Below are 26,377 nucleotides of genomic sequence, written 5' to 3'. Positions count from 1 at the left end.
AAAAAATCATAAAAGCAAAACCCAAAAGAATTAAATTATTTCCAGACAACTTAACTGTGATCCAGAACAAAGCTCAAAAATACCGTTACAAATTACAAGAGTATCCAACACCCAACAAGGTTAAATTCACAGTTTAGTCTTGACTCCAATCAGAAATTGCCTGTCTCCAATCAAAAATTACTGAGAATGCAGAGAATCAGGAAACTAAGGTTAATAATGAGGAGAAAAATCAGTGAGTTGAAACTGAAACAATGCCAGTATAAAAATCAGAGAGGGAAAATGATTAATAAAGCATCATTGCTCCTAAGGGGCTAATTCATGTGTAACTGGCATCCTCAAAAGAGAGAAAAGGGAACAAAAAATATTTGAATAAGTGATGGTTGAAGTTTTTCAAAATTTGATGAAAATTATAAACTCACAGATCCAACAAGCTTAGCAAATTCAAGCAAAAGAAGGGTGAAGAAAGCATCTTAAAAAGTTATAGAGAAAATCTTAAAAGCAGTCAGAGGAGGAAAAGAGTCATTGCATACAGAAGAACACAGTTAAGAATGTCAGCAGACTTAGAAGCAATACAAGCCAGAAGACAGTGGAGCAACATCTTTATTTGAAGAAGTGAAAGAAAGAAAACTTGTATTCTATACCCGTAAAAATATTTTTCAGAAACAGATTTCAAACACACAAAAGCTGAATTAATTGCCAGGCAACCCACACTGTGAGAACTGTTAAAGCAAGTTTTTCAGACAGAAGGAAAACGATACCAAATGGATATTGGTGGTACACAAAGGAATACAAATAAAAGGTAAGCAATATACAGGCTTAAAAACCAAGTATATTTTTGTCCTTCTGACAAGGACTTGTGTGTATAATAAATCAAGAATTCTCAAACCAACCACTTGGGGAAACAGTTTGTTTTAAACGTTAAGCATACTCCTACCATCTAACCCAATTATTCCACTTCAAAGTATTTAAGAGAAATGAATACTAGAAGCAACCCAAATGTCCACCCACAGGTGAATGGATAAATAATCCATGGTATATTCATCAGTGGACTATTACTTAGCAATTAAAAAAATGATCTGTTGATACAGCAACATGGATGAATCTCATAATTATCCTGAGCAAAAAAAGAAAAGCCATGCCAAAAAAAGTATATAAACCATATTATTCTGTTGATATTAGATTATAGAAAATACAACCTAATCTCTGTTGACAGCAGACAGATCAGTGGTTGCCTGGAGCCAGGAGGCTGGGGAGAGTTTATGGGGAAGAAGGGAAGGTGGGACTACAAAGTGGGGCACAAGGCAACTGTGGGGGTTGGTGAGGCTTCATGATGTGCGTATACATAAAACTCATTAAATTCTATACTTTATGTGCAGTATAGTTTCTATAAATTATACCTCAGTAAAGCTATAAAATAATCTGGGTCGTAAATTTTTTCTTAGAGACTGGTTCTTGCTCTCATTCAGACTGGAATGCAGTGGTGTGATCCTGGCTTACTGAGGCTTCAACCTCCTGGGCTCATGCAGTCTTCCTGCCTCAGCCTCCCAAGTAGCTCTGACTACAGGTGCATGCCACCACACCTGGCTGATTTTTTTATTTTTTTAAAGATAGGATCTCGCTGTATTACCCTGCTGGTGTCGAACTTTTGGGCTCAAGCGATCCTCCTGCCTCAGCCTCCAAAACTGCTGGGTTCACAGATGTGAGCCACCTTGCCCAGCCTTCTTTTCTAATAGTTTAAACAAAGACTAGTTTTAGATGAAGTGAAAAGAAATACTGTAAAACTAACAAATTATTAAAGACAAGAGTAATAATTTGTAAGGAAAGATAGGTCACAGGGCATTTAATGGAGGGATAAAGGTAGACTCAAACTAACTGATTGTAAAACCTGTTACAGAGTCATATTGAAATGAAATGTTAAAATTTAATCAAAAAAAATTTTTTAAAAAGCTAATGACTAAAAATAACTCCTTTCAGCCAGAGGTGAGGGATTGGGGGGAAACAAAAAAAAAGCAGTAAAAGGAAAGTCCAGATAACTGTTGCACCAACCTGATCAACATAATGAAGCCCCGTCTTTACTAAAAATACAAAAAATTAACTGGACGTGGTGGCATACTCCTGTAATCCCAACAAAATACATGTAAAACCTTTATGCCCTAAACCATCTTGTGATGTGGAAGATTGTACTCCTTATGGTTTATATCTTAGAACAGATGTCAGAAAACTACAGCCCACAATCTAAGAATGGTTTTTAAATTTTTAAAGGATTATTATTTTTTAACTTCTAAGTGACCATGTGTTCCTCAGAGCTAAAATATATACTAGGTGGCTCTTGCAGAAAAAGTTTACCAACATCCGCATTTAAAAAAACCTTGACAGATATGTATCAGAGAGATGTTTATGAATGTTTGTAGCAACAATGTTTAGCCTAATACTGAAAGTAATCCAAATAAAATGGAATAGAATGTGTAAATATATTTTGATGTATTCATTTCAGACACTACTATACAACAAAGAAAGTTAATAAACTACAACTACTTATATCCAGTTGGTTGAGTCTCACATATACGACACTGAGTAGAAGAAACAGTCATAAAATGATCTATACAGTATTACTCCATTTATTTAGGATCAAAAACAGGCAAAACTTAACTGTGTTCTTTTGGGATACATATATATGTGGTACAATTATACAAGAAATAAAAAGCAAGTAAGTGCTGGTCAGACACAGTGGGTCACACCTGTAATCCCAGTACTTTAGGAGGCCAAGGCGGGCAGATCAGTTGAAGCCAGGAGTTTGAGACCAGCCTGACCAACAGAGTGAAACCCCATCTCTACTAAAAACAAAAAATTAGCCGAGCATAGTGGTGCATGCTTATAATCTCAGCTACTGAGGAGGCTGATGCATAAGAATCACTTGAACCTGGGAGGCAGAGGTTGTAGTGAGCCGAGATGGTGCTACTGCACTCCAGCCTGTGTGACAGAGCAGAACTCTGTCTCAAAAAAAAAAAAAAGGCAAGTAAATGCTTATCACAAAACTGTGGTTGGAGGGGGTTCTGATCAGTTAGAGGCAGGAAGGCAGGGATACTTCTAAGATACTAATAACAATGTTCTGTTTCCCAATCTGAATGAAGTTACATAGATAATTATTTTATTATTACACTTATTTAAACTGTAATATATTTCTAAGCACTCTGTATTAGTCTGTTCTCACATTGCTGTAAAGAAATGCCTGAGACTGGGTCATGTATAAAGAAAAGAGATTTAATTGGCTCACAGCTCCGCAGGCTGCACAGGAAGCATAGTGGCTTCTAGGGAGGCCTTGGGAAACTTCAGTCATGGTGGAAGGCAAGAGGGAAACAGGCACGTCTTACATGGCCAGAGCACGAGGAAGAGAAGAGTGGGGGGAGCGCCACACACTTTTTAAACCAGATCTCATGAGAACTCACTCACTGTACAGTACCAAGGGCGATGGTGCTAAACCATTAGAAACCACCTCCGTGATCCAGTCACCTCCCAGCAGGCCCCACCTCCAGCATTGGGGATTACATTTTGAATGAGATTTGGGTGAGGGAACACATCCAAACAATATTACACTCAGATTAGATAGATAGATAGATAGATAGATAGATAGATAGATAGATAGAGATTTGGGTGGGGGAACACATCCAAACAATATTACACTCAGATAGATAGAGAGAGAGAGAGAGAGAGAGAGAGAGAGAGAGAGAGATTTGGGTGGGGACACACATCCAAACAATATTACACTCAGATAGATAGATAGATAATTCCAAATCCCAAAAAATAATAAAATCATTCAAAGAGAGACTTAAATATGAAGACTTTAGGAGATAAAAAAGCTAAGAGAATGGCAGGAGAGGAATTGGAGACAATAAATAGAGACAACCTTTGAAGAGAATTGCTTTTACAAGGATGAGCATTGAACTGGATTCGTATATGGAGAGGATGAAGTCAAGACAGAGGATCCTTTTTTAATTGAAAGAAAGATATATGTGTTTGTATGCTGAAGGGAAAGGCTTAGTAGATACAGAAGATTTGCCACTACAAGGGACAGGAGAGAGAGTTGTAAGGTCCCCAGGGAGGCTGAGAGCCACCACAAAAATGGAAGCAGGTTAGCCTTAGACAACAGTGCAGAGGATTTCGTGGACAGTAAACAAGGACAAGGAGAGTATAAGGATACCGATATGGATAGGTGGATAGATACGGCAGTGAGAGAAATTCTCTTCTGATTGCTTTGCTTTTCTCAGTGAATTAGTCAAGATACCAAGTACATTATCAGAGTGGATGAACATTTTTAAGTTTCATAAATATAGAAATCCATTACAGCTATATTGAGAGTAATATTCAAAGGAAAGAAGCAAGATATGGGGGAAATGTGACAAACATGCCTAATAAAAGCTTAATTTATAGAACGTTTTTATCACTTCTCTATGTTCTAGGATGGTAACAGTGAGACTACAAGTAAATAATCCATAAAGATAAATTGCTACTCAAAGAAAACTGATAGTAAGTTTTCACATGGGAAAATGTTGTCTTACCAGCAATCCGAAAAATGAGAATTAAGGCAACTTTAACACAAAAAGTAGGCTAAAACATATAGTTAGCAATACTGTGCGTTGAGACATTTAAACATTGCTGGTTGCTAGGCATATCAAGTCCATTTTTCTATAAATTAGTCGGGATATTTAACAATGCAAAATTGCTGTACTTTTAAATTCTACCTCTAAAAGTTTATCACAAAGATAATCCACCCCAGAATTTAAATTGTGGCTAAACAAATTATAATAGAGCTATTATTAACATAAGACTCCAAAGAAAAAGATGCAAAAGAAACATGGAATAACCTAGTAACCTTTGAATAGTTTAAATTTTCCTCTCCATTTATTTTTCTGCTAGGCTAATTAGTTTAAGTGATAGTGAGATTTACTTAGTTGTCACAGACAGTTTCTCAGATAGTGGGACCAGTGAGTTTTAAAGGTGTTTGTTCTGTGTTAATTGCTCCAGTATCTTTAATTCAGAAGAATAAATGTTTGATACTCAGGCTACTATAGTTCACAAATGGATTATATTGATTGCTTACAGCATTTTAAGTGAATAGAGCACATGTCTATTAAGTAATATTATTAAGTTCAGGAAGCTTGCTTAACTACCATTGACAATAAGACGTCAGATGGTTTAAAAAGGCAGAAAACCAAATGACTTGACACACCTTGACAACTGTTCATAAATTTTCAAAGACATCGTTTCTAGTAGTCACTAAAAGCTGTAGTAGATGTATGGCTTGCTTTTCAAATGAATCAATTATTGCTTGAGAAGAATACACTTGTCCCTATTCTCCCAACTAAAAAATAATTTGAATTAGCAGCCATGAAATATTTACAAAAACATAAAGAGAAAAGACACATGATGGCAACATATTTTCATGTGGAATTTCCCATGCTATTTTCCTAAGTCTCGACCTTTTTGTGGGTGATTTCATACAATAGAATTTTGTAAATACCTTTCATATACAGTAGTCCCCCTTATCCAGAGGATATATGTTCCAGGATCTCCCAGTGAATGCCTGAAACCATGGAATTGAACCCTGTATGTACTATGTTTTTTCCTGTACATACATGCCTCTGATAAAGTTTAATTTATAAATTAGGCACAGTGATAGATTTAAAATAACAACTAATGATAGAACAGTGATAACAATGTACTGTAAGAAAAGTTATAGGAATGTGGTCTCTCCAAATATTGTACATTGGCCAGGCACAGTGGCTCACGCCTGTAATCCCAACACACTTTGGGACACCGAGGCAGGAGAATCGCTTGAGGCCAGTAGTTTGAGACCAGCCTTGGGCAACATAACAAGACCTCATCTCTTAACAAAAAAAAAAAACCTATAAAAATTAGCCAGGTGTAGTGGTGCACACCTGTAGTCCTAGCTACTTGGGAAACATGGGAGGATCACTTGCACCCCGGAGTTCAAGGTTACAGTGAGCTACAGTCTTAACGCTGCACTCCTGAGTTACAGAGCAAGACCCTGTCTCCAAAAAATAATAATAAAGTAAATATATACACATACATACATATAAATGTACTCATCCTTGTGGTGATGTGAGATGATGAAATGCGTATGTGATGAGATGAAGTGAAGTGAGGTGAATGACGCAGGCGTTGTGACATAGTGTTTGGCTACTGTTGACTTTGCAACAGGATGTCAGGAGGAGGATCGTTTGCTTCAGGTGATCTAGATCATCAAGTCGTGACAGTGTTGATAGCTAAATGTCAGGAGCAAACAGTGTCCATGACCAACAGGCAGCATGGATATGCTGGGCAAAGGGATGATTCACATCTTGGGCCGAACACCATGAGATTTCTTCATGCTACTCATGATGACATGTAATTTAAAATGTATGAAGTATTTATTTCTGACATTTTTAATACTTTTGGACCATAGTTGACTGAGGGTGACTGAAACCAAGGAAAGCAAAACCACAGATAAGGGGTGACTACTATATGTACCATTTTTATTCATTCTACCATGTTCTTATTTATCTTGTTTTTAAACAGCTGTATTGAGATATAATTTATATACTATACAATTCACTTAACATGTATATTTCAGTAGTTGTTAGTGTATTTACAAATATGTGCAACCATCACCGTGGTCAATTTTAAAACATTTTCATCACCTCAGAAAGAAACCCTGAGGTGGAAGCAACTCAAGTGTTTATCAACAGGTGGATAAAGAAAATGTGGTGTATATATACAGTGACTAGAGCCAGGCGTTTGAGATTGCAGTGAGCTTGATTGCACCACTGCACTCCACCCTGGGTGACAGAGCAAGACCTTGTCTCAGGAAAAGGGAATTAAAAAAAGGCTGGGCGCGGTGGCTCACGCTGGTAATCCCAGTACTTTGGGAGGCCGAGGTGGGCAGATGACCTGAGGTCAGGAGTTTGAGACCAGCCTGGCCAATATCGCAAAACCCCATCTGTACTAAAAAATACAAAAAAATGGCTGGGCGCCATGGCTCATATCTGTGAGCCCTTTGGGAGGCCAAGTCAGGTGGATCATGAGGTCAGGAGATCGAGACCATCCGGCTAACACGGTGAAACCCTGTCTCTACTAAAAATACAAAAAAATTAGCTGGGCATGGTGGCGGGTGCCTGTAGTCCCAGCTACCCAGGAGGCTGAGGCAGGAGAATGACGTGAACCCAGGAGGGTGGAGCTTGCAGTGAGTCAAGGTCGTGACACTGCACTACACTCCAGCCTGGGTGACAGAGCAAGACTCCATCTCAAAAAAAAAAAAAAAGTCAGGCATGGTGGTGTGTGCCTATAATCCCAGCTACTCGGGAGGCTGAGTCAAGAGAATCACTTGAACTTGGGAGGCAGAGATTGCAGCCAGCCAAGATCGTACCACTGCACTCCAGCCTAGGTGACAGAGCAGGACTCCCGACTCAAAAACCAAAAAAAAAAAAAAAAAATCGTATAAAGAGTAAAGAGATCTCAGTCTGGGAACAGACTTAAGAAGTCGCAAAAGAGAGCAGCACAGAATCAGCTATACTAAAACTGAAATTATTGTTTAGCAGGTATTTTCTATCACTTCATTGACCCACTAAAGTGCTGTATCTAACACATCTGCTAATACATTGCTTGATGATGACTGGTTCATCAGGATGGACTGGTCAGAATATGCCCCATCTCAAGATCAGTTACTCTCCAGGAGCATCAGAGACATCTTTTTGGTGAATTGTGTTTATGATACCTATCCTCCAATTTCTCAAGCCAAAGGCATCTTTTCCGTTAAATGTATAATGTAGACTCTTTTTTAGGTTTCATACAAGTACTTAAGTACTTAAAAAGTTCAGAGCTCCTTTTTAAGGTATATATTAGCCCTCCTTGCAGGTACTTCTGCATCCTACCTATTTATTAAATGAGAAATAATCCTCTTTGGGCAAGATTTCCAGCCCAGCTTCTAAGTTTCTTAGTAAAACATGAAGTATGTTTTATATGTGGTACTGGAAGACGGGATTCCTCTATAATTAACTGCATGCTGTAAATTTATTGTAGAATACAGTTATGATATTCTACAATCCAGCAGCTGCCAGTGGCTTAACTGCTTGCTTTCCTTATCATCCTGGCACCTATATAATCCCTGGGCTCACCATTTTATCTTAGCTGGCAAGAAACACAAAGCTACATTCAGTGCTCTGTGAAAGCAACAATCTTAGGGCAGGCGTCCCCACTCCCTTTTTTTAGTACTTCATTTTTTAGTCAAATTCAGTTTTTTTAAATGGCTCACATTAGGGAATAGATGAGCTATAAATTAATACTTCTGTAAATACGAGCATTTAACCAGAAAGCCCAGATAAGTCAGCTATTAGCATTTAAAGGAAAACCCAAAAAATTATACATTAAAGATTTTGACATTTATTTTCATTAATTGAGCATATAGTCAAATTCTCATTAGTTGCAAGTTTATCTTGTACTAGGTATATATACCCTCATCACAACAAATATATATAAAATGGAAATCACTATGACTTTGAGAAAGCTTATGAGGCAGAAAGCTGGTGTTTTCTTCCAGAGACTACAAGCCTAGTTGAGCATCTATCCCACCAATGAATTGGTTATTTATTCATTTATTTATTTAGAGACAGAGTCTTGCTCTGTTGCCCAGGCTGGAGTGCAGTGGTGCAATCTCAGCTCACTGCAGCCTCTGCCTCCTAGACTCAAGCAGTTCTCCTGCCTCAGCCTCCTGAGTAATTGGGATTACAGGCACCTGCCACCACGCCCAGATAATTTTTTGTATTTTGTTTTTTTTAGTAGAGGTGGGGTTTCACCATGTCAGCCAGGATGTTCTTGATCTCCTGACTTAATGATCTGCCTGCCTCGGCCTCCCAAAGTGCTGGGATTACAGACGTGAGCCACCACACCCGGCCGAATTGAAGGTTTATATTGCAGAATATCAGCATAAACATCTTCAAATGGCCATACTGTGACATCTGCTGAAGATTTCTGAAGCAGATTCTGATTGTTTCATTGAAATTAACTTTCTACTAAAACATTTAAAAGCTAAACTTTTCAGTTTTCTAAAAACATTTTTAAAGTATTCTTTATAGTTACAAAATGCATGCATGCTTTTTTAGAAAATAGCAAAAAAGTGTAAATGATCAAGAATCATTCATAGTCCCATAACTCTAAATTGACTACTGTTGGCATGTTAATACTTTTCTCAGTCTTTCTGCTTTTCTTATATAGTTTGTTTGTTTGTTTGTTTGTTTGTTTGTTTTGTTTTGTTGAGACTTAGTCTCGCTCTGTCACCCAGGGTGGAGTGCAGTGGTGCCATCTTGGCTCACTGCAACCTCCACCTCCCAGGTTCAAGTGATTTTTCTGCATCAGCCTCCGAAGTAGCTGGGACTACAGTCATGCACCACCACACCCAGCTAATTTTTGTATTTTTAGCAGAGATAGGGTTTCAGGCTAGTCTCAAACTCCTGACCTCAAGTGATCCATCCGCCCCGGCCTCCTCAAGTGCTAGGATTGTAGGCATGAGCCACCACACCCAGCCTCTTACAGAGTTTTAATGTAGGTGAAATCTTACTGTATATATTTCACTTATTGGTCATAGTAAAATTTTTTCATCCCATTAAAAATTTCATTAATATAATTCAATGATCATACTCTTATATTTTATGAATATATAATATATTTGGCCGGGCGCGGTGGCACAAGCCTGTAATCCCAGCACTTTGGGAGGCCGAGTCGGGTGGATCACGAGGTCAGGAGATCGAGACCATCCTGGCTAACACGGTGAAACCCCGTCTCTACTAAAAAATACAAAAAACTAGCCGGGCGAGGTGGTGGGCGCCTGTAGTCCCAGCTGCTCGGGAGGCTGAGGCAGGAGAATGGCGTGAACCCGGGAGGCGGAGCTTGCAGTGAGCCGAGATCCGGCCACAGCACTCCAGCCTGGGTGACAGAGCGAGACTCCGTCTCAAAAAAAAAAAAAAATAATAATAATAATAATAATATATTTACCCTACTGCAGAACATTTAGGTCATATCTTTTTACTTTATTGAGCCATCTTGTAAGCAATTTTAATTCCTACCTTGGCATGAGTCCTTAGAAGGGAATTAGTAGGTTAAAGGATGTGACTGTTAATAAGGTCCATGGTACATTTTGCCAAAATCTTTGATTCACAGTCCCAGTATGTACTGACTCTGCTTTATTTTCACATTTCATAAACGGCAGCATATATTAATTTGGTTCTGTGATTATTAATAAAGTTGTACATTTTTATGTTTGGCTGTTTACACTTTGAATTATTTGCCCAAATCTTTCATCATAGTTTGGTAAGACAAGTGCTAATTGCATGTTTATTGATGAAAGAGCTGAAGTTTAAATGACATGTTCAGACACACATAACGAATAACAAGTAGAGTTGGAACTCAGCCCCGTGTTCCCTTCCGACACCCAAATACATGGTGCTTTGCCCTAGGTCAAGTATTAAATGTCAAAGGCATTAAAATAGCAATGTATTGTCACTTGAATTTGCAAGATCTAGTGAATATATCTTAATATCAAGCGTTGATATTGCTTGATACTAAGCAATGGTGGGCGCTTGTAGTTAGCTACTCGGGAAGCTGAGGCAGGAGAATCACTTGAGCCCAAGTATTCAGTGCTTCAGTAACCTATGATAAACACCACTGCATTCCAGCCTGAGGATAGAGTAAGGCTTTGTCTATTTAAAAACAATAATAAAATAAAATCACACTTTGATGAAGTAAGTTTCTAACTTTCAAAATACATTATATTTGTCTTTTTTTTTTTTTTTATCATGGCTTCAATTCCAAAACATGGTAAGAATGAAGAAATAATTAACTGGAGAGAAGGGGAATCTCTCTGAATTACCCTATAATGTTAAAGGAATAAGATGAGCACTGTAAAAAAAAACTCAGAAGGGCCGGGCACGGTGGCTCACGCCTGTAATCCCAGCACTTTGGGAGGCCAAGGCGGGCGGATCACGAGGTCAGGAGATCAAGACCATCCTGGCTAATACGGTGAAACTCTGTCTCTACTAAAAATACAAAAAAATTAGCCGAGCGTAGTGGCGGGCGCCTGTAGTCCCAGCTACTCGAGTGGCTGAGACAGGAGAATGGTGTGAACCCGGGAGATGGAGCTTGCAGTGAGCCGAGATTGCACCCCTGCACTCCAGCGTGGGTGACAGAGCAAGACTCCGTCTCAAGAAAGAAAAAAAAAAAACTCAGAAGAAACCTGTGGGATATCCTATAATGTCATTCATCAATCTTCAGTGATCTTGTAGAAGCATTTCACAGCAGTTTGCCTGGCTCTACCTTACACAGAGAAGAGGCAGCTCCTAAACAGTTAGGAAAAAAATACTGGTAGTAATTTTTATTGCAGCAGCTTTAATACATTTGAAAGTGGATATTTTGATTTTTTTTAGTTTACATATTCATAGTTTTATATCAGGATTTTCAGGAAGTTTGGGAATAAATGGGATTATTTGAGATTGATGTTTCATTTTTCTGTTAAAGGGTAGAATATCAACTTTGCATGACTAGGCCTGGTCCTTTACTTTAAAAGTGCCCGTCTTTCCCTCCTGTCTTCCAAAGGAGGAGAAAGTTTTGAAATTACTACAGAGCTGATTCATCTCTCATATAATTTGTATTTTTAAAGAGAGAGTGTAAATACTGACTTATATGCTTTCTTTTTTCTAACGTGTTTAAGTGATTTAAGAGGGTGTCTCATTGTCTAGTCTGTATGTCCCTTGAATTATCTACATATCTCTCAGAAGATTAGTAGAGGCCTGGAACTCATTTACATAATTCTAAAACTTGATTCTTACTCATTTACCTTACAGGTAATCTAGTGCTAGAAACCTGTTTTATTCTAACTGTACTAAAACCCACTAGAGTGGTAAAGTGGAATCGCAGTTTGTAGTTTAGTAGAGTATGGGCTATATTGCTCACCTCAGTGACCTGAGTGTTCCCTTCCCTTTGCATGATGGCTTGCTTTCACCCACATATCTCAGACCTTAGCGAACAAGATCAGAGTGAGGGGCATGGCCCAGGAGAGCTGTTCACATGGGTTAGAACGGAGCCTAAAAAACCTTCCACCCATGGGGACCTTTCTGTTTTCCTCAATTTTGGCACATTTACAGACCATCCCTTAGGCTGTATTATTTCCACAGGTAGCTAATACTTATATTACACATTCCAATCATAATTAACATAAATTTCAGAAAGTACTGTTTTCACTTATGACCCAAAATCACTTCCTATTAAATCCACCGTTTATATCTCTTTCTTTTTCACTTTTATTGAACCACTCTGAGTTACTGCCCCTAAAAACGCATAGAGCTGGCCAGGTGCGGTGGCTCACGCCTGTAATCCCAGCACTTTGGGAGGCCGAGGCGGGCAGATCATGAGGTCAGGAGATCAAGAACATCCTGGCTGACATAGTGAAACCCCATCTCTACTAAAAAAAAAAAAATACAAAAAATTAGCCAGACTTGGTGGTGGGTGCCTGTAGTCCCAGCTACTTGGGAGGCTGAGGCAGGAGAATGGCGTGAACCCAGGAGGCGGAGCTTGCAGTGAGCCAAGATCGCGCCACTGCACTCCAGCCTGGGTGACAGAGCGAGACTCCATCTCAAAAAAAAAAAAAAAAAACGCATAGAGCTTTACTAGTTCTTATTAACTGTCAGCCTGAAAGACAGAATTGTTTAACTTTTTATTATGGAAATCTGTAAACATACATAAATATAAACAGAAGTATACTGAACCCATATATTCCCATCACCAATTTTGTAATTACTAATCTGTTTTCATATAAATCTCTACCTTTTCGCCCTCCAATATTAGTTTGAAATAAATCCCAGGTATCATAGTATTTCATACTTCATATCATAGTATTTCATATTTCAAAAAAAACACTGTTCAAAAATACAGCAATAACAATGGTTTCACACTAATAGCCTTTAATTTTTGTCAATATTTTGTTAAACTGTGTCAGAACGTGTTCTGTTGTTTCCTCTATTCTTAGTACTTTTTTTTTTTCTTCTTTTTTGAGACGGAGTTTTGCTCTTGTAGCCCAGGCTGGAGTGCAGTGGTGTGATCTCACTGCAACCTCCACCTCCTAGGTTGAAGCAGTTCTCCACCTCAGCCTCCCAAGTAGCTGAGATTACAGGTGCCCACCACCACGCCCAGCTACTTTTTGTATTTTTAGTAGAGAAGGGATTTCACCATGTTGGCCAGGCTGGTCTCAAACTCCTGGCCTCAGGTGATCCGCCCACATCGGCCTCCTAAAGTGCTGGGATTACAGGGGAGAGCCACCGTGCCTTGCCGTTTTCTAAGAAATAAAATTTTTCTGGGTCTCCTCGTCAAAGTGCATATTCTGTTTTCTAAAATGTAGCCGTGTGAAAACCAAATATATTACCTTTTTGTTTTGTAAAATTTGTTATTTTTCTTTGTTTCAAGATAATTAATTGAGTTAGAATATGCTGGTAAAAGTGAAAGAATGATGGAATTGGGCTCTTTTTATTTTTTTGTTTTTGAGACAGAGTCTCGCTCTGTCGCCCAGGCTGGAGTGCAGTGGTGCAGTCTCAGCTCACTGCGACCTCTGCCTCCCGGGTTCAAGTGATTCTCCTGTCTCAGCCTCCCGAGTGGCTGGGACTACAGGTGCCCACCACCACACCCAGCTAATTTTTTATATTTTTTAGTAGAGACGGGTTTTCACCATGTTAGCCAGAATGGTCTCGATCTGCTGACCTTGTGATCTACCCACCTCGGCCTCCCAGAGTGCTGGGATTACAGGTGTGAGCTACCTCGCCTGGCCTTTCCTGGCTTTTAAAAATCAGTATTATTGTCATAAACATAAAATCATTTTTATGTAATAAAGTAATTATAATTGTCAGAGAAAACAGTTGTTACATTTGACTTTTACTGCTAACCAATTTAAAATAATTTTCTTCATTTTTAAAAATCAGTATCATTGATATAAACAGTGATTTTTGCATAATAATTATAATTCACAGAGAAAATAGATTTTACTTTTACTGCTAACCAATTTGAAAAATAATTTTTGTTTTTAAAAATCGGTGTTATTGCCATAAACAAAGTTATTTTTATGCAATAAAGTATTTACTTACAATTTACAGAGAAAATAGTTGCATTATATTTTACTTTTACTGCTAACCAATTTGAAAAATAATTTTATTTCAATAAATTTGTGGCTGGGTGTGGTGGCTCACGCCTGTAATCCCAGCACTTTGGGAGGCTGAGACAGGCAGATCACGAGGTCAGGAGATCAAGACCATCCTGGCTAACACAGTGAAACCCCGTCTCTACTAAAAATACAAAAAAATTAGCCAGGCGTGGTGGTGGGCACCTGTACTCCCAGCTACTCAGGAGGCTGAGGGAAGAGAATGGCATGAACCCGGGAGGTGGAGCTTGCAGTGAGCTGAAATCGCGCCACTGCACTCCAGCCTGGGCGACAGATCGAGACTCCATCTCAAAAATAAATAAATAAATAAATTTGTTTATTTTAACAAACCGTTCAACGGACCGTTCATTCACATCATGTTTTTTTTTTTAAGATGGAGTCTCGCTCTGTTGCCCAGGCTGAAGTGCAGTGGTGCGATCTCGGCTCACTGCAATCTCTGCCTCCTGGGTTTACACCATTCACCTGCCTCAGCCTCTTGAGTAGCTGGGACTACAGGCGCCTGCCACCACACCCGGCTAATTTTTTGTATTTTTAGTAGAGATGGGATTTCACTGTGTTAGCCAGGGTGATCTCAATCTCTTGACCTCGTGATCCACCCACCTTGGCCTTCCAAAGTGCTGGGATTACAGGCGTGAGCCACTGCGCCCGGCCCATTCAAGAATCTTTATAGTCATCCTCCTCTCATTATGCTGTGTTTTTGTATTTGTTTTTTCCATAGCTCTTCAGTAGGTTACCTGCAACATCCAGGATCAGAACAAGTACAGTTTCCTCGAACCACTTCACCATGCAATTCCCAGCAGCTTCAAGGCCACCAATGTACAGGTATGAAGAAATCAGTGAAAATAAGATAATGGTTGGTTCATACAAGAAATAGTTTGATTAATTTCCTTAGGCATTTCTACAAAAAGGTTCTCAATTTGTGATGTGGTAAGATACACCCACAATATTGAGGGTGCTGTACTGAATCAGGGTTAATGTGCAGTCCACTTCTTTCTTTCCTTCTGCTGCTGCTATCACTACTATCCTGATTCTCCTTTCTCAGAAGTATTGATATTCTCTAGGGTTATTTCCTATGCCTTCTCTCATTACTCTTCCAGCTGTTGTTTACTCCAACTTACCTTTAGGATAAATGAGATGTTTAGGCCTACAGAGTCCATCGTAACTGTTTAAACACACAATACTTGTAGTATGATGCACTAGGGCTTCAACCTGCTTTTCTTAGTTAATAGTAAAATTTTATTCAGAAATGTAAAATTACTACTGTTATCCTAGTGTTCAGAAACACCAACTAGTGGCTAAAATATACTGACTAGCATCCTAATTCTGATTTTCAGCTGGGCCACCACCGCCACCTGGTGGTGGGATGGTGATGATGCAGCTCAGTGTACCAAACAATCCACAATCTTGTGCCCACTCACCCCCGCAGTGGAAACAAAACAAATATTACTGTGATCACCAGAGAGGACAGAAGTGTGTAGAATTTAGCAGTGTAGACAATATCGTCCAGGTAAGATGGTTTTGTTCATTATCATTTTGAAACGTTACATTTTTGTTACATAAGATTGACTCGCAAGGCTTGAATTTGAAATCCTGTGAGCCAGATTAATAAAAGAATTTGGGCTGGGTGCGGTGGCTCTCTTCTGTAATCCCAGCACTTTTTGGGAGGCTGAGGCATCGGGATCACCTGAGGTCAGGAGTTTCAGACCAGCCTGGCCAACATGGTGAAATCCCATCTCTACTAAAAATACAAAATCAGCTGGGTGTGGTGGTAGCATGCATCCCAGCTACCCGGGGGGCTGAGGGAGGAGAATCACTTGAACCCAGCGGGGCAGAGGTTATAGTGAGCAAAGATCATGCCATTGCACTCCAGCCTGGGCAACTAAGAGTGTAACTGTGTCTCAAAAAAAGGAAAAAAAAAAAGAAGAAGAAAAAGAATCAGTATTTATTTAAGTATTATTTGCTAACTTCTGCGTGTTCAAAAAAATTTTTTTAACTTCAAAAGATAAACTAGATCTAAAATTTGGTGAAGGAAAACAAGCATTTAGCCTACCTTTCCCATATGACTATATATTAATGTAACCAAATAGTTGATAAGGGAATGTTCTCTGGAGAATAATCCAGTTAATAAATGCAGAAGCAATGGTAGAATTAGAAAATTGCCAGAAAATCATCAGCAGACCTTAAAAATACTAGATTAAAAAGTTTTGGTTGAGAAACTGCTCACTTAAAAAAAAAAAACTTTTGAGGGGTATTTTAAATGGATGCATTAGACAGACAGCCCTGAATCCACTGATCAGTTGTAACATCACTAAAAGTGGGCCAGGCAAACATTATTTACCTCGTAATGTGGCACAGAAGGAAGTACACAGCATTATTTATGATATACTCTTACCAAAATTTGAACCTGAATCTATTCAAGCCTCTAACCCTAGCTACTAGTTTATGGGAAATATAAGAAACAAAAACAAATTACCTAATCCCAGTGGGATATTTTACTTGACAAATTGGCCCTGTTACTTTAATAGATGGCATTTTGAAATAGGAGCTTAGTCTGTTATACATTAAAAGAGACTCAAGAGGTATAATACCAGATATAATATATGGATCTTATTTGGATATGGAATGATCCAAAGACATTTTTTAAGGCCGGGCGCAGTGGCTTATGCCTGTAATCCCAGCACTTTGGGAAGCTAAAGCAGGCCTGGAATGCAGGAGTTCAAGACCAGGGTGGGTAATATGGTGAAACCCCATCTCTATAAAAAATACAAAGAATATTCAACCATGGCAGTGTGCACCTGTAGTCCCAGCCACTCAGGAGGCTGAGGCAAGATTGCTTTAGCTCAGGAGTTCAAGGCTGCAGTGAGCTATGATCATGCCACTGCACTGCCCCCTAGCAACAGAGGGAGACCCTAACTCTTAAAAAAAAAAAAGACCCAGGCACAGTGCCTCATGCCTGTAATCCCAGCACTTTGGGAGGCCAAGGTGGGCAGATCACCTGAGGTCAGGAGTTTGAGACCAGCCTGGCCAACATGGAGAAACCCCATCTCTACTAAAAATACAAAGCTTAGCTGGACATGGTGGTGGACGCCTGTAATCCCAACTACTCAGGAAGCTGAGGCAGGAGAATCGCTTGAACCCGGGAGGCGGAGGTTGCAGTGTTCCGAGATCGTGCCATTGTACTCCAGCCTGGGTAATAGAGCGAGACTGTGTCTAAAAAAAAAAAAAGTTGTCCATTAGATACAAATGTTTGTATACTGAAGTATTTACAAGTAAAATGCTGAGATTTGCTTTAAATACTTCAGGAAAAACAAAGCAGGGGTGATGACAGTTGAACCTGAATGATGGGTACGTGGAATTTCATTATGCTTTTCTATCTATACTTTTATATACTTGAAATTTTAAAGAATTAAAAGGTTTTATCTTTTGTTGAGACAAGGTTACATTCTGACACACAGGCTGGATTGCATTTGCACAATCATGACTTACTGCAGCCTCAACCTCCTGGGCTCAAGCAGTGTTTTCACCTTAGGTTCCCAAGTAGCTGGGACTACAGGTATACACCACCACACCCAGCTAATTTTTCATTTAGAGACAGGGTCTGGCTCTATTACCTAGGCTGGAGTGCAGTGACATGATCTGGGCCTACTGCAACTTCCATCTCCTGGGCTCAAGCCGTCCTCCCACCTCAGCCACTTGAGTAGCTGAGACCACTGATGCACACTACCATGCCCAACTAATTTTTTTTTTTTTTGTATTTTTTGTAGAGACAGGTTATTGCCATGTTGCCCAGGCTGGTCTCAAACTCCTGAACTCAAGAGGTCCACCTGGCTCAGCCTCCCAAAGTGTTGGGATCATAGCCTTGAGCCGCTTTACCCAGCCAGGTTTTAACTTTTTTTAAAAGATAGAGGTTGGGCATGGTGGCTCACACCTGTAATCCCAGCACTTTGGGAGGCCAAGGAGAAAGGATCACTTGAGTCCAGGAGTTCAAGAGCAGCCTAGACAAACAATATAGTGAGATCCCATCTCGGTAAAAAATTAAAAATTAGCCAGGTGTGGTGGTGTACACCTGTAATTCTAGCTACTTGGGAGGCTGAAGCAAGAGGATTACTTGACCCTGAGTGGTAGAGGCTGCAGTGAACTGTGATCACACTACCGTACTCCAGCCTAGGTGACAGAGTGAGACCCTGTCTCAAAAAAAAAAAAAAAATGGAGGACAAAGGTTATTATAGATCAGCTCACAAACTATCGATGGCCATTAAACAGATGAAAATATAGGCCGGGCGCGGTGGCTCAAGCCTGTAATCCCAGCACTTTGGGAGGCCGAGACGGGCGGATCACGAGGTCAGGAGATCGAGACCATCCTGGCTCACACGGTGAAACCCCGTCTCTACTAAAAAATACAAAAAACAAGCCGGGCGCGGTGATGGGCGCCTGTAGTCCCAGCAACTCGGGAGGCTGAGGCAGGAGAATGGCTTGAACCTGGGAGGCGGAGCTTGCAGTGAGCTGAGATCCGGCCACAGCACTCCAGCCTGGGCGGCAGAGCGAGACTCCGTCTCAAAAAAAAAAAAAAAAAAGAAAATATAAAACTACTTTTCATCTATATAATTGGGATAATTCAGGAAGACCAGTAATCTGCCGGAGTAATAGTTTGGCAAAGATCAAGTTATAAGCTCTCTTGGACTCTCTCTGTGGTAGTGTAAATTGGTACAACTCTTTTGAATGCACTTTGGAGACATTTTTCAAAATGTAGAGTTTGATCCACAGATATGCTTCTGGAACTTTATCCAGTAAAAATTATATAATAAGTGCAAAAATATATGTCCAATATTTCTTTTTTCCCTGTTTGTAATATTGAAAAACTATAAACAGTCTTGACATTCATCAGTGTGTAACTGATTATTCCTGTGCAATTTAGGAAAATGCCCTTGAGTGTGTGGTACTGAAAAGAACAAGATACACCTACTATTGAGTTGGTAGTTTCTAAATAACCAGTCTCCATTAAAAGGAACTTGGGCCCCTTAGAAAAATAACTGCTGCCAGAGTTGGTGCAGGGAAAGTACCAGATGGGCATAGGCCATCTTGGCTGTGCCAGAAAGTAAGGAAGGGATGGAAGAAAAATAGGGACATGTTGAAGAATACAGGATCAGGAGTGGAGATTTGGGGCGTAAAACAGTGATAGAAATGAATGATCATCCATAGAATAAAATAAGAATTCATGAGTCCATACTGATAAAATCAATAAATGGAAAATGAAACTCTGTCTTACTTTAGTGTAATGTAAAGTGATAAATATAGAAGGAATCGTGAAATTAGAAGATCACCACCAAGAAACCATCAGGCAAGAGTCACCACTAGAGGTTACACAATTAATGGGTGAAATTCTGACGAAAAGCAGAATTATTTTTAAAGTATCTCCCTACAAGATACTTAGAACTACAAATGAAAAGAATTGTCATTTACAGTGGAGAAACCTGATAGGCACCACATTCACAAAGCAGCCGAAGTAAATATCACCAGTACTGTGATGACAGATAGACAGCGGGTTCCTTCTGAAGTGATCCATTGAGAAGGACACATTACTTCTCTGGTGTTCCTTCCCCAAATATATAACATGAACTTTTTAATGAGGAGACAGCAGACGAACCCAAATTGAGGGACAGGCAGTCTACAAAATAACTGATCTTCTGAAACAAATCTTCAGAAATGTCAAAGTCATGAAAGAAAGAAGCGACTGTGGTGTTCTGCTTCGGATTCAAGAAGATTAAAGAGCCATGACAACAAAAGGCAGCCCTTGATTCTAGTCTGGATTCTGGACTTAAAGGGAAATATTTTTCTTATCTTTTGCTATAAGGGACATTAGTGGGACATTTGGCAAAATTTAAATTAACTGTAGATTAGATAATACTATTATGTTCTGGCTTTTATTATTCTATTTTGATTATATTTTTAAAGTCCTTGTTCTTAGGAAGTAGACACTAATTATTTTGGGTTAAAGGAATATCATGTGAAATTCACTTTCAAACAGTTCCAAAAAGACACAGTGATATATATGTTTATATGTGGGTGTACACACACACACACACACACACACACACACACACACAGAAAGCAGTGTAATAAAAGGTAACATCGGCCGGGCGCAGTGGCTCAAGCCTGTAATCCCAGCACTTTGGGAGGCTGAGATGGGCGGATCATGAGGTCAGGAGATCGAGACCATCCTGGCTAACCCAGTGAAACCCTGTCTCTACTAAAAAATACAAAAAACTAGCCAGGCGAGGTGGCGGGCACCTGTAGTCCCAGCTACTTGGGAGGCTGAGGCAGGAGAATGGTGTAAACCCGGGAGGCGGAGCTTGCAGTGAGCTGAGATCCGGCCACTGCACTCCAGCCTGGGTGACAAAGTGAGACTCCGTCTCAAAAAAAAAAAAAGGTTAACATCATTTGGGAAATCTGGGAATTCTTTTACAATCTTAGGAACTATTCTCTAATGATGAAATTATTTAAATATGAAATGTTACAATATCTAATATGAAAAAAGAGTGAGTTAGCTGTATGGATTCTCTCATGCAAAAATATCGGCAATATTATTGCCCAGGTAAAAAAGCAAGTCTCGAAAGTAGGGCACCTGTAAGACACTGTCTTAGTCCATCACCCAGGCTGCAGTGCAGTGGTGCACTTGTGGCTCACTGCAGCCTTGACCTCCCTGGGCTCAGATGATCCTCCCACCTTAACCTCCTGAGTAACTGGGCTTACAGGCACACCACCACACCTGGCTAATTTTTGTATTTTCGGTAGAGACAGGGTTTCACCATGTTGCCCATTTTTGTGAAAAATGAATGTATGAATGCATATGCATAGAAACAATCTGCTGGCTGGGCGCAGTGGCTCACGCCTGTAATCCCAGCACTTTGGGAGGCCGAGGCAGACAGATCATGAGGTCAGGAGATCGAGACCATCCTGGCTAACACGGTGAAACCCCCATCTCTACTAAAAATACAAAAAAAAAAAAAATTAGCCAGGTGTGGTGGCGGGCACCTGTAGTCCCAGCGACAGGCTGGGACTGAAGCAAGAGGCTCAGGAGGCTGAGGCAGGAAAATGGTGTGAACCTGGGAGGCAGAGCTTGCAGTGAGCCGAGATCGCACCACTGCACTCCAGCCTGGGCAACAGAGTGAGACTCCGTCTCAAAACAAGAAAAAGGAAAAAAAAAAAAAAAAGAATCTGTTACTAGTGTTTATTTTTGGGAGTTGCAGATTACGTATTTCTATAATGTTTGAATTATTTTCTAACAAGGACATGTTTGTAATCAGGAAGAGTAAAAAATAAGCCTGCCCAAAATGCTGACCCATGTTCTTGACATATTGTAATTGCAGCACAGCCCTCAACTCAGTAGCCCCATTATTTCACCAGCTCAGTCGCCAGCACCAGCTCAGCTGTCCACTCTGAAAACTGTACATCCCTCTGGACCACCACTTTCCATCATGCCCCAATTTTCTAGACCTTTTGTCCCCGGGCAAGGTAAGTGTACATGAAACTAGTCACAACTTCAGAGAATTTAAGACATCCATTCCCAGTCACTGGTAATTTATCTTGGTAATACTGCCTTTCTATTTTCCACAGAGCTGCATCTTCACCTACACTCAGGCATGTCTATTTGTGACCATATACTCTCCTAACCTTAATGTATCATTGCTGTTTAATAATTATTAATTCAGTAATTACTTAAATTTAGTAATTACATGATCACATTAAAAGCGCTTTAACTTATTCTTAGAATCCATTCCTCTATAGTAATAATACACAGTTTTCTACATTTTTTTCGGTATTTTAATTTCTATGTTAGAGTAATATATATCAAAAGTTTATTCAGGCTGGGCGCAATGGCGTACACCTGTAACCCCAGCACTTTCGGAGGCCAGTGCGGAAGGATCACTTGAGGCCACTCAAGACCCTGTCTCTAGAGAAACTACGAAAATCAGCCAGAAGTGGTGGCACATAACTGTAGTCACAGCTACTCAGGAGGCTGAAGCGGGAGGATCACTTGAGCCCAGGAATTCAAGACTTCGTGAGCTCTGATGATGCCACTGCATTCCAGCATGGACAACGGAGCAAGACTCTGTCTCAAAAATAAAACAGAAAAAAGATTATACAAAAATTTATTCAACAATCATTTATTAAGGAAATGGCTATGCCCTTGGCGTATAAAGATGAATAAGGAGAAGGCCTTACCCTCACTAACCCTTACTCTACTTGGGGGAGCAGATATGCAGGCAGATGATTATAAACTAATATGAAAATCATTTTATTTCCTAGAATTTATCCTAAGGATAATGCACATAGAGATTTATATACAGAAGAGTTTATCCTATAGGAAAAAAATTTACAAACCTAATTCTGTTCATCAATGAGGAATACTTAAATTATGGTATATTCATACAAGGAATATTATGTGGCTATCTAAAGAACCATTAAAAAGGGGCAATTTTCAGGCTAGGCACGGTGGCTCACACCTATAATCCCAGCACTTTGGGAGGCCGAGGCAGGTGGATCACAAGGTTAGGAGTTCAAGACCAGCCTGGCCAAGATAGTGAAACCCCGTCTCTACTAAAACTACAAAAATGAGCTGGGCACAGTGGCAGGCACCTATAATCCCAGCTACTTGGGAGGCTGAAGCAGGAGAATCGCTTGAACCTGGGTGGCAGAGGCTGCAGTGAGCCGAGATCGTGCCACTGCACTCTAGCCTGGGCGACAGAGAGAGGCTCTGTCTCCAAAAAAAAAAAAAGTAAAAAGCGGGGGAAGCAATATTCACAATATGGTGAGTGATTTTGAAAAACAAATTACCCAGACATTTTGAAGTAGTATGCAGATGTCTAATAAGCCATTGAAAAGATATTTAACATCAGTCATTATAGAAATGAATATTCAAGCCAGAATATCACTTCACACCCATTAGAATGGCTATAATCAAAAAGACGGACAACACCAAATGTTGGTAAAGAATGTTCTCACTTGCCAGGCATGGTGGCTTACGCCTCAGCACTTTGGGAGGCTGAGGTATGTAGATCAATTGAGGTCAGGAGTTCAAGACCAACCTGGCCAACATAGTGAAATCCCATCTCTACTAAAAATACAAAAATTAGCTGGGCATGGTGGCACATGCCTGTAATCCCAGCTACTTGAGAGGCTAAGGCAGGAGAATTGCTTGAACCCGGGAGGCGGAGGTTGCAGTGAGCCAAGATCGCACCACTGCATTGCAGCCTGGGCGACAAGATTGACACTCCATCTCAAAAAAAAAAAAAAAAGAAGAATGTTCTCACTTGTAAGTGGGAGCTAAACATTGATGGACACTAAGAAGGGAACAATAGACACTTGGGCCTACTTGAGGGGGAAGGGTGAGGATTGAAAAGTACCTATTGTGTACTGTGCTTATTACCTGGGTGACAAAATAATAAGTACACCAAACCCCCACAGCATGCAAAATCCACATGTGAATATTTAACAAACAATGTTGGTAAAGATACAGAGCTACTAAAATTCTCACACGTTGGCGGTAAGAGTGTACAATGATGAAACCGCTTTGGGAAAAGGTATGGTAGTTTCCTAAGACTTTAATCACTTACCATACAACCCAGCAATGCCACTCCTAGGGGAAAGAGAATTGAAAACATGGTCACACAGTCCTGTATACGAACATCTATAGCAACCTTATTTTATAATAGCTCAAACTGGACATGACCAACATGTCCATCAACAGGAGACTGGATAAACAAATTGTGCTATATCCTTAAAAGGGTACTACTACTCAACAATAACAGTGAACAAAGCAAGCTACTGACACACAACAACATGATGACTCTCTGGGTCACGATGTTAACGAAAAAATAAGACAAAAAGATAATATATTCTATATGAAATTCAGCTGCAGACAGACTAATCTGTGACGTTAAAAATCAGATAGTAGTAGAGATGGAGTGTGGAACTGACTGGGAAGGGGCTGGAGGGAACTCTTCCAGGGATGAAAATGTTCTTTAAGGGGGATGGTATGGTTACACGGACTTTTACAATTGTTAGAATTCATCAAATTCAACACTTGGAATGTTTATTTTATTGTATGTTAATTATATCTCAATTTCCTTAAAAACTTACACACACACATATGCATGAGTCAGCCCACACATGTAGAAGACTGAAAAGATATACACCAAAATGTTAAAAGTGATGGAATTACCAGGGTGGGTTTTGTTGTTGTTGGCTTGTTTGTTGTTGCTTGTTTTGAGACACTGTCTTAGTCCATCGCCCAGGCTGCAGTGCATTGGTGCACTTGTGGCTCACTGCAGCCTTGACCTCCCCGGGCTCAGATGATCCTCCCACCTTAACCTCCTGAGTAACTGGGCTTACAGGCACACCACCACACCTGGCTAATTTTTGTATTTTCGGTAGAGACAGGGTTTCACCATGTTGCCCAGGGTAGTCTTGAACTCCTTGGCTCAAGCAGTCCCCCCACCTTGGCCTCCCAAAGTGCTGAGATTACAAATGTCAGCCACCACACCCAGCACCGGGGTTGTTTTTATTTTCTCCTTTGTAATTCTCTATCTCCAAATTTTCTACAGAACAAATTCCTTATTAAATGTAGAAAAAAGGCTAGGCGTGGTGGCTCACACCTGTAATCCCAGCACTTTGGGAGGCTAAGATGGGTGGAGCATGAGGTCAGGAGTTTGAGACCAGCCTGAAACATGGTTAAACCCCATCTCTATTAAAAATACAAAAAAAATTAGTCAGGCATGGTAGCGCGTTCCTGTAATCCCAGCTACGCTTAAACCCTTTAGGTAGAGGTTGCAGTGAGCCAAGATCGTGCCATTGCACTCCAGCCTGGGTGCCAGAGCAAGACTCCATCTCTAAATAAATTAATTAATTTAGAAAGTGCATATTTTAAAAAGATAAATTGAAACAATATGCATCATACAGTCTGGTATGAATGCTGCAAGAGAAACACCTAGCCCAGCCTATTAGGAGGGATCTTTGTACTGCTGACTGTAATCTTACCTCCATATATGAAAAAAATTAGCTGGGCGTGGTGGTGGGCACCTGTAATCCCAGCTACTCAGGAAGCTGAGGCAGGAGAATCACTTGAACCTGGGAGGCAGAGGTTGCAGTGAGCAGAGTTGGTGCCACTGCACTCCAGCCTGGGTGACACAGCAAGACTCTGTCCCAAAAAAAAAAAAAAAGGAGTTATCTACTAGATATAAATGTTTGTATACTGAAATACTTACAAGTAAAATGCTGAGATTTGCTTTAAATACTTCAGGAAAAACAAAGCAGGGGCGATCACAGTTGAACCTAGATGACGGCAGGTACATTATGCTTTTCTATCTATACTTTTATATACTTGAAATTCTATAGAATTAAAAGGTTTTTATCTTTTGTTGAAAAATTTTAGGTGTCTTTATCTAGGGGATTCCAGAATTTTTAAACAGCTTTCTCTGTTAATGCTATTAACATTAAACAGCTATTCTGTTAATGCTAAGTTTTTGAGCCTCATTAAATTTTTTAAATTTCATTATTGTAGCACTTAACTCTGACTTCTTCACAACTTTTTTTTTTTTTTTTTTTTTTTTTTTTTTGAGACAGAGTCTCACCCTGTTGCCCAGGCTGGAGTGCAATGGTGCGATTTTGGCTCACTGCAACCTCCACCTCCCAGGTTCAAGCTATTCTCCTGCCTCAGTAGATGGGATTACAGGCACGCGCCACCCCAAGTAGATGGGATTACAGGCACGCGCCACCATGCCCAGCTAATTTTTTGTGTTTCTGGTAGAGACGGGGTTTCACCATGTTGGCCAGGCTGATCTCGAACTCTGACCTCATGATCCACCCATCTCGGCCTCCCAAAGTGCTAGGATTACAGGCGTGAGTCACTGCGCCCGGCCTTCACAACTATTTTTTATACACCTTCACACGTCACTCAGCATCTCTGATCTCAGTGCCAAAACCCCATGTCATATCTGCCCTTCCATCTATAGGTTGGGAAAGAGCAAGTGTGTCGTGCATATGTCCTGCCAGGGAGCTGCCCAGGCATCTTTACTGTGTTCACCCGGAAGGAGCCCTGTGGAATGGCAAGAAGTCCACACCTTGCTTCTT

The 26,377-nt window shown here is 40.2% G+C and overlaps 1 protein-coding gene across 18 annotated transcripts in view; it reads left to right on the top strand.

Annotated features, from left to right (window-relative positions):
• R3HDM1 (R3H domain containing 1) overlaps positions 1 to 26,377 on the top strand; it is a 198,964-nt gene that overhangs the window by 167,640 nt on the left and 4,947 nt on the right. For 17 of the 18 annotated variants that reach the window (XM_033231661.1, XM_033231657.1, XM_033231662.1 and 14 more), the window contains 3 exons: positions 14,967 to 15,070; positions 15,583 to 15,755; positions 21,616 to 21,760. In XM_033231661.1, coding sequence (XP_033087552.1) covers positions 14,967 to 15,070; positions 15,583 to 15,755; positions 21,616 to 21,760 — 422 coding nt within the window. Of the gene's footprint in view, positions 1 to 14,966; positions 15,071 to 15,582; positions 15,756 to 21,615; positions 21,761 to 25,547; positions 25,594 to 26,377 lie in introns of all 18 variants that reach the window. The other variant, XM_033231669.1, reaches the window with a different exon arrangement.

This window comes from Trachypithecus francoisi, unplaced genomic scaffold, assembly GCF_009764315.1.
Source record: "Trachypithecus francoisi isolate TF-2019V2 unplaced genomic scaffold, Tfra_2.0 Lachesis_group13, whole genome shotgun sequence".
In the NCBI taxonomy this organism is placed as follows: Eukaryota; Metazoa; Chordata; class Mammalia; order Primates; family Cercopithecidae; genus Trachypithecus; species Trachypithecus francoisi.
This window is presented reverse-complemented; position numbering and strand designations above follow the sequence as displayed.